Source organism: Protomyctophum bolini (genome assembly GCF_963924005.1).
Source record: "Protomyctophum bolini genome assembly, chromosome: 6".
Lineage (NCBI taxonomy): Eukaryota > Metazoa > Chordata > Actinopteri > Myctophiformes > Myctophidae > Protomyctophum > Protomyctophum bolini.
The window spans coordinates 41,014,211-41,023,759 of NC_137867.1; the positions used below are offsets into that span (position 1 = coordinate 41,014,211).

Consider the following 9,549-nt stretch of genomic DNA (forward strand, 5'->3'; position numbering starts at 1 on the left):
ACACAGTCTGACTCTTAATACTTAGGGTTCCATAGTCCATCTGGAACACACAGTCTGACTCTTAATACTTAGGGTTCCATAGTCCATCTGGAACACACAGTCTGACTCTTAATACTTAGGGTTCCATAGTCAATCTGGAACACACAGTCTGACTCTTAATACTTAGGGTTCCATAGTCCATCTGGAACACACAGTCTGACTCTTAATACTTAGGGTTCCATAGTCAATCTGGAACACACAGTCTGACTCTTAATACTTAGGGTTCCATAGTCAATCTGGAACACACAGTCTGACTCTTAATACTTAGGGTTCCATAGTCCATCTGGAACACACAGTCTGACTCTTAATACTTAGGGTTCCATAGTCCATCTGGAACACACAGTCTGACTCTTAATACTTAGGGTTCCATAGTCCATCTGGAACACACAGTCTGACTCTTAATACTTAGGGTTCCATAGTCCATCTGGAACACACAGTCTGACTCTTAATACTTAGGGTTCCATAGTCAATCTGGAACACACAGTCCCAAGTTTTCAGCCAAGCCACGGTGTCATGCAGCTGGCTTATTCCATTCTATGCTGTCATAGCTGAAAGTCATATTGCTTGATCTGTCTGTTTGCGCACGCACACGCGCACACACAAACCCACACACACACACATGCACGCAATGCGCACGCGCAAACAGTCTCTGACTCACACACATAAATGCTTTTTATTGCACTTTTATTTTCACTCTGCCGCATGCTTATACTTGCCAGCACACAGACTCTTGTTCAAGTTCAAGAAGTATTTGCCATGTCTCTTGCTTTCATCATCACTTATTTTACTCATTTATTACTGTATTTTGCGTCCTTTTTTCCTCTGGGAAACATACATTGAGCAACAATCTCAGTTCAGGATAGAAATCACTTTGTTCTCCAAATGGAATAGCCACAGGCATTCGTCCTTGACATATTGATGTATGACTACTCCGTAACAGCGTCAAACTGTTTGACGGATTGATTTTGCAGTCAGACAGACAGACAGAAAGAAAGAGGAGTGGTTGGGCTCAGGATTAAAACCGGGAAAGAATCATCATTATTTTCTGATTTCAGCGTTGGCTATTCAAAAATGAAAGATATATAAGCTCACAGCGCCTCACAGCGCCGCACAAACATTTTTTGAAAATCTTGAAAGTGTGAGAATTTAGAAGGCATCTGTAGAATTGGCCTCAGGGTTTTAAGCTGCTTTCAATAAGTGTTTCAAGTGTTTGTTGAGTCTGTGTTTTTGCGTTGCCTCAGGTTCTTGGCTTAGATTAGTTTAGTTGGCAGCAGCACTGGATTCCTTGTGACAAAGCAAGAGCTTGCTGTTGGCTATTGTACAAGCTCTGGAATTGAACTTTGGGAATTAACACCACCTACCTCCAATATGCTGGTACTTATTGTCAGTGGGTGGTAATAGTAGGGATGTGTAAAAGTGTCCAAAATGGCCTAAACTAACAAAATGTATGGTATCTTCTAAATTGTAGTTACTGTGGACAGGGTTTGGATGACAATATATCCTTTGCAAACAGATTTTCTTTTTGATTTTAACATCTGTTTATTATTTAGGATTTTCTTTTAAATTGACATGGCATTTCAAAAACGTTCATCAAGCATGTAACGGATGAAAGAATATAGAAAAAACAAAACCGTCCAAAAAAAGAAGAAAAACAAACGAACCAAGAAACTTACAATAATGACAATAAACACATGCTTGATGACTATATTGCACTCCGAGTGCACAGATATTCTTTTTATATAAATAATAATATTAATTAATTAATTAATCGGACCCATCGCTAGGTAATAGATTGATCAACTCAATAGGTCACTTTGGTAGGAAATCAAACACCGTTTGTCTTCTTCTCGGTCCTGGAAGCCAACCTGCCTGTTCAGGTACAGGAAGGCGTTGGTGAAGCAGATCACATTTCCTAGCCTGGTGTCATCCATTCTCTGTGTGTTCTTTAGGTTTCGGGACGACTACCTGCAGGCAATCGAGGGCGTGAAGAAAAACCTTTTGCAGAAGTCCTCGCCTAACGGCCTCACCTTTGTCGGGGAGGTCTCCCATGGTCAATTCAGCCCTAAAATGGTATGTATCCACTGTAGCTAGCCTGGGTAGGGCATTCACTAGTTGCCTAGTTTACTAGTCGACTAGTTGTTTAACTGCTGTACCTATTATGTAAAAAAAAAAAACTACATTTAAAAATGTACATTGGTGACTATAACTATAATATACATGATCTTGAGACCTACAAAATCGGGGGGAAAAAACAACTTTTTTTTCTAGTACTGAAGTCAACTACTACCAACAAGGTCGACTAGTGGATTTACTAGTCTAGTTGAATAGTCAACTAGTTGCTTAATGCCCTAGCCTGGGGTCCACCTATGCTTTCTATGGCATAGGCAGCTCCTGGCAGGATCCGCCGGGAGAATCTAGACGATTATCGATTCAATACATAGGATTTCATCACAATCTACTCCAGCCAACTGAAGTGACTATACTACAGTAACTTGAAAATGACTGAAGACATGATGTTTACTGTGATTAGGGTAAGCTTACATTTCATATCACAATTTGATTTTTGGAAATAATGAATCGATTTTTGAATCGTTCATAACGGGAATCGCACTTCTAATTCGAATCGATTTTTTTGACACCCCTACTGTTGCATGTTTGTAATAGAACCCTTCCCTCAAACATCTCTAGTGCTCCCGCTGACTCCCGCCCCTTTTATTTTCTTTTTTGTTAGGACCACTTGGTGTGTTTCCTGCCTGGCACCCTGGCCCTGGGTGCCCACAACGGCCTGCCCGCTGACCACATGGACCTGGCCAAGCAGCTGATGGAGACCTGCTACCAGATGTATGCCCAGATGGAGACGGGCCTCAGCCCGGAGATCGTCCACTTCAACATGCATCAGGGCAGTGTGCGTGACGTGGATGTCAAGGTAAGCTGGAGACCACATAGGGGGGGGGGGGGTCATATGTTAGTCCAACGTACCAATAATCCGACATACTGTACGTGGCACTGTACGTAGTAAAATTGACATGCCTTTGATCCATGAAAATCCGCTTGAAAATAGTCCCATGATCTGTTATTGAGCCGACACATAAGCCACTTCCGCGATCCGGGTCACAGACAAAGAGCAAAGCGGGCTAAGATCGTCTATAAACCTTGTTCACTTTGCATTGGAGTCAGTTTCCCAGAAGCCCTTGCAAGCCGGCGGTTGGTTGATTTACGATTACGCCTCGTCACAATGTCTGCAAATTAAACACATAAAACAAATAGCGGGTTTAGCATATTACACGTGGAAAGACAATGGAATAAATGTCGCGTATGGCGGGTTATTCGCTCAAAGTGTTAAGACTCACCCGTGGCTCTGACATACGTGGCCGTTTTATTGAATGGGCAACAGCTCCACCAGAGAGCTCAGTGACTTCCTCCTGGGGAATCCTGAGACGTCCTGGTGTTTCCTCCCAGTGGGACGTGCCTTGAGGACCTCCCTAGGGAGACGCCCGAGAGGCATCCTAACTAGATGTCCAAACCACCTAAGCTGGCTGCTTTCCAGGCGAAGAAGCAGCGACTCTACTCGAGTCTCTCTTGTGTGAATGAACTCACCCTATCTCTAAGGGAGATGGCAGCCACCCTGTCGCTTGTATTCGTGACCTTATTCTTTCGGTCATGACCCACACTTCATGACCACAGGTGAGAGTAGAAACGAAGATTGCTCGGTAGACAGAGAGCTTTGCCTTCTGGCTCAACTTTTTCTCCGGCTGATCTCCTTCTCTATCCTCCATTGAGATTGAAAAGCATTACATAACAGAATGAGAGAGGGTCTGTTTGAGGTTTTTTATATTGCTCTATATATTGAACGAACAGGGATAGTTGGAGATATTCCACGACACAGGATTGGAAATGATGTTCTCCTCTGAATGTAGCCATAAGATTCATTCATACCTTGCTATAAGTTGCTTAAGTAAAGTAAAGCATGGCGATACATGCTCCACGTGCTCTATATCTGTTTTATTGCCGGGCGGAGCAGGAGCCTGCAATTTTTGAGTGGTACAACCACTCATTATTATTTTGACCGCCTGTCCCCGACCAATGGTATTTAAATACCGGCCGCGAGATTAGCTGCATTGGACCCGAGGGTACCGCAGGATCCCGCTCGCGGTGCAGGGCTCTACTTTTATACCCGACGTGTAATATTGACCTTTTATTGTTCGTCTCGTGGCTTTGTGTCTCAGCTTGCAGACAGACACAACCTGCTACGCCCAGAGACGGTGGAAAGCCTGTTCTACCTGTACAGGTTCACTAAAGATGAGAAGTACAGAGACTGGGGCTGGGAGATTCTGAAGAACTTCAATAAGTACACCAAGGTGAGTATCATGATCAGTAGGCTATTGTGGTCAGTACCATGTAAGTACAGTATCATGTCGGTATAATATCGTGTCAATACCACCATGGTCAATATGTCAGTAATCAAGTATCACCCCCTGAACTTCTCTGTACGCTGAATGAACCTCCCGTTGTAATCAGAACTGCAGACTCACTCCCAATCTTCTGCTGTAGTCTGAAAACCGACCTGTTCAGACTCCACCGTAGCCTGCAGCACTTGCCCTAGTCTCGACGACCTTGCGGGCGTATTCAAAGGCAAAATCATGTCATTTACACAGGATATTATGTAGATATAGCATTCTATAGTATAGTTCTTCTACCTACATTGCAGTATTGCTACTTTCACTCTGTTACAAAAATGTGGGTACTTTTTACAGGCTTTAGTTCCGACATACTAATGGTCCGACTGTCATTAGACACCCTATACATAAAAACCCTAACCGCAAGCACGGCGCAACGCATGTCGGACCAACGCATTGTCGGGAGCGACGGGTGATTTCCGCACGTCGGACCTTTGGCGTGTCGGATCTGCGTGTGCATCCTGTGTATACTCAGTTTCATCGTACAGATATTCTACATGTTAGACAGATGTTATGTTCTTGTTTATGATCCTTAACTATTTCTATGTATTTGATGTATTACCATGTGTTGTTCTTGCTTAACTGTAAATTTAGCGTCTGCTAAATGCCTAAATTGTAAATTGTACGCTGCCTGGGGAGGGGGGCTGTACCGTGCATGTTGAGCAGTCTAACTGTTGCAGCCCTAAATGTGTGCGACATGTCTCTCTGCCCTCTCTCAGGTATCCTCCGGCGGTTACACGTCCATCAACAACGTGCGTGACCCGGAGTACCCCAGTCCCCGAGACAAGATGGAGAGCTTCTTCCTGGGAGAGACCCTGAAGTACCTGTACCTGCTCTTCTCCGACGACCCCCAGCTCCTCAGCCTGGACCAATACGTGTTCAACACAGAGGCCCACCCCCTGCCCATATGGCCTGCTACTACCACCGACTGAAACACAGGCACATCACTCACCCCTTTTTCTTCGCGGGGTGAACTGGTTCAGTCATTCTTTCCCCGCCTAATATGGAACCGGTGCAGAGTGTCTCCACTGGTTCAGAGGCCTAACAGTTGGTTTGGAACTGGAACCAAATAAATGGCCGCCGGTTCCGTGAAAACACCAAAGGTTCCAAGAATCTAGAACGGAACCAGTTCTAAGGGGGGGGGGGCAGGGGCAGAGTGCCACGTCTGTGGCAAACCTGGATGTTGCCAGTTACTATTTGCAGGCGCACGCACACAGTCACACACACACACACACACACACACACACACACACACACACACACACACAGTAGTGTGTCTGTGTGAGTACATCTCAGGGCTTGGCTGACACCAAGAACAGGGCTTGGATGACAAAATATTATTTGCAATAATACAATTCCTTTTAGTCGCCCTCAGTGACTGAAATGTTTGCAACTCTTTGACCTTTACTGGAACAAACTTTTTTTTTATTTTTGTTTTTGTTTTTACAAAAAATTCGGTAAGAAAATGATTGTGACGATGTAAAAATAGCAGAGCCGAACTCATGCATACAGTCTGTCGGGTGGAAACCTCATATGTCCAAAACTGTTACTTTTTGGACATATTAAAGTCTCAATCTGTGATTTCTTCACCTGGTTGGCAGTAACCAGAACAGCAGGAATGATGCTAAAACATTTTTCTTTTTTTTTACATAATTGTCTTAATTGTTTAGGAAAGGGCGCTACTTTGCGTGGCTCCTCAAATTGTTTTACAAATTTAAGACACAATGTTTCAGTTGTGCAAATGTATTTTGCTTTATGTGTGCTTGTCGATCTTCTATTTACTGCTAAAGCTTTCCCCACAACACGGATGCTGGGGTGTAAGTGGTTAATCCGCATCCTGGCTTGGTCCGTATAGTGCCGAGTTCTAGCCTGAATGTGACTTGAATCTAACCTGTCTTAAGCGGTAACCTCGCGTCACCAGGCTTTCCACCTCGGAGGAAAGCCTGGTCTGTGTTACAAAATTTCCATGTGATCCGGTCAGGAGTGGATGATATCGTTACGTCATGTTGTTAAAGGCGTGACTCGTTCTATCGTAGACTGCGGCTTTTATTGGGGAAAATCGGTTTGAGGGAAAGTAAGTTCCAGCCTGATGACTACAAAACTATGACTACAAAACGATGACTACAACGTGACGTAACTATATCATCCGCCCTCGACCGGATCATAAACCCGAAATGGAATGCTGCCCAGGCTACTTAAACGGTGGTTGAGGAAAGTGGCGGGCTTTAGGTTGAATCTAACCTGTCTTAAACGGTCGTTGAGGAAAGTGGCAGGAGCCAGGTTGAGTGGCATGGTGGTCCCAGGTATAACCACTTTTTCATCCTTAAAAAAATAGCGAATCACAGCAGATCTGCATCCGTTGCTAGAGATGAGTTCGTCGAGCGTGGAGTTCGTCTGTTTTCGCCACACATCATCATGGGGCATGGGGCCGATTCATACTCCTATTTTACCGCTGTAGTGCCCAAATGATTTCGGCTCGTCAGAAATTTTCAGTAGCACCGAAGAGCCGAAGAGCCCCCCGAACCTCAAATGACGTCACATTGTAGGCTCTACAGAGCCGAACCGACTTTTATTCAGCTCTAAAATTGGAGTTTGAATCACGCCTATAAGAATTAAACGGGGCTGACGTGTTCTCTCAAGAGAGATCATGCAGCCCAGTTCGTCCATCCCTATCAGACGTGTCCTCGAGCAAGGCACTCGATACCCGAACCATGTGCACCAGCTGTTCTCTGAGCTGCCCTTGAGGAGCTCTTTCCTATCTCCATGCACCCTCACCTCGCCACCTCAGGTCTCGTGTTTCAGCTGGGACCAAATGGCGTGCAGGGGTCCCGGTTCATTGGTCATGGAGCGGCCTGATTGACTTCTATACTGTGAAGCTTTTTGTGATTTGTATGGTCTTTAAGTGTCCTCCCTCCCCACTTGAATGGGGAGGGGTGGGGTGGGGGGGATTATCAGCTGCTATTATCTTTATTGAATGTTCCATTGTTTTTGTTTGTTTACTGTCATTTTGTGTTCCTTTTATAGTGAGAGAAATTTACTTTCACAATTATTTTTTATGTAATGTAACTTAAACTTAATTCGTAGTGTATATGACGTTTTAGTAATTAATTATAGATAATTATGTCGGTCAAGATAAATACCATTGTGGGGGTTTCTTACATACATTTAAGTACACAATACAATCCTCAGTGTTACTGTGTAACTGTGAAAATTCACCAAAACGGACCCTTTTCATTAATTTGTGTTAATTTAAGACTGAGGATTGAATGTGTAGTCACAGAGAGCAGATGTCGCTATCATCATCATTCCTGTGAACATCACTGGTTAACATTATAGTAGCTCTATTTGTAGTAGTTTTATTTGTAATGTTTATACTGAGACCAAACTATCCATCCTAAGTGTATGATGTGGTGGGGTCCGTAAACTCTCCTGGGACGTCTGACTCTTCTCGCTGTTGCAACGCTTCTCAAACTTTTTAAATCGTGCAACCCACCTCTCAAAAATGAAGCCATACTTTTAAAACCGTGTTACTTGTGCATAGCTATATAAACAGAACAGTGAAATTGTGACGTTAAATGATCTCATTTCGAAGTTGCTTGAATTAACTGAAAGACACCTACAGTAGAAGCTACAACTGCTTTGTTTCCCCCCCAAAAAAATGTCCGAGGGCATACCTGTATATCTGAGTCAGATATGAAGATAATACATTTGTATATTACATATATTTTCAGATTTCATTAGCATGACCCTCTGAAGAGTCCCGATCCCCCAGGTTGAGAACCAGAACTATTCTAGGCATTGACTCAAGTCACGTGTGCCTTCAGTGTTGCTTCAGCCAACATAAAATGCATACATGTTTTTACTATCCACATGGACATCCATTTATATACATTCAGGCTATTTTGTCAATACTTTGCTATTTTTAAGTTTCTATGGTTAATGTGCAAAGATGCATATTTTTACATATTCATGAGGTGACGTGAGGATTCAATAATGCCTGGTAACAATCGTTGGGTTACACATCTCAACCAATGTAGCAACATATCTTGCCAACAAGGGCTTTTTCTCACAAACTTTTTTTACACTAATACCTTGCTTGCTTCTCAGAAATTCGTAACTATTTTGTCAGCATAATTCCTGAGCCAAAGATATGCTGACAATCCATAAACATGCACAATTAGGTTTAGTTTGGATTGTTGAATGGAAAAGCCATGTTTCCAAAGCCATTTTTCCCAAAAATTTCCAAGGAGAAAATCTCAGCGCTTTTGATATCCTGTACCAAACCCAATAACAAAACAAAATGGTCAAAATGTAGTTTTAGAATGCAATTGGTGAATTGTATTGTTTTATTGTATGGTTAGCCCAACAGTGGCAAATAGTGAAACAGTAAAACGTGATTTTGTGTCTCAGCTTTTGAATGGTCACAGCACTCTTTGAATGTTGATCAGGTCTTAATTACACTTGAAAAAACAAATTGCAGTCTTGTTTCTTGTGTACTTTTCTTGGTGTTTTCCGTTACCATAGCGACATATTTCTCAAAAACAAAGGGCGCTAAAAGTACTTCACTTGAGTAAAAGAAAGTGCTACGCGTGCAAGTGTGTGCGTGTTTGTAGTGTGTGCGTGTTTGTAGTGTGTGTGTGTGTGTGTGTAGTGTGTGCGTGCTTCCTTCATGTGATTAGTTGTTAAATAAATATTACATTGTATGGAAAATCCTCAAAAAAAATTGATAATAAAAAAAAAGTTAGCCTCGTTTCTCATCATTTTGGACCGTGGGCTATAGCCCATATCGTACGGCATACTATAGCGCGCAGTTTTTCATCATTTTTGAGGATTTGAAAAAAATGACAAAAACGATGGGTTATAGCCCATGTTTTTTGAAATTTTGAAAAAAAAAGTTAGCCTCGTTTCTCATCATTTTGGACCGTGGGCTATAGCCCATATCGTACGGCATACTATAGCGCGCAGTTTTTCATCATTTCTGAGGATTTGAAAAAAATGACGAAATGACAAAAACGATGGGTTATAGCCCATGTTTTTTGAAATTTTGAAAAAA

At 42.8% G+C, this 9,549-nt stretch overlaps 1 protein-coding gene across 3 annotated transcripts in view; it reads left to right on the forward strand.

Annotated features, from left to right (window-relative positions):
- LOC308317664 (endoplasmic reticulum mannosyl-oligosaccharide 1,2-alpha-mannosidase-like) overlaps positions 1-5,627 on the forward strand; it is a 30,023-nt gene extending 24,396 nt beyond the window's left edge. For all 3 annotated transcript variants that reach the window (XM_080766852.1, XM_080766854.1, XM_080766853.1), the window contains exons 12-15: positions 1,989-2,109; positions 2,771-2,965; positions 4,266-4,397; positions 5,216-5,627. In XM_080766852.1, the coding sequence (XP_080622978.1) occupies positions 1,989-2,109; positions 2,771-2,965; positions 4,266-4,397; positions 5,216-5,428 (661 nt within the window). In that variant the 3' untranslated portion in view covers positions 5,429-5,627. The remainder of the gene's footprint in view (positions 1-1,988; positions 2,110-2,770; positions 2,966-4,265; positions 4,398-5,215) is intronic.
- Positions 5,628-9,549: the final 3,922 nt, after the last annotated feature.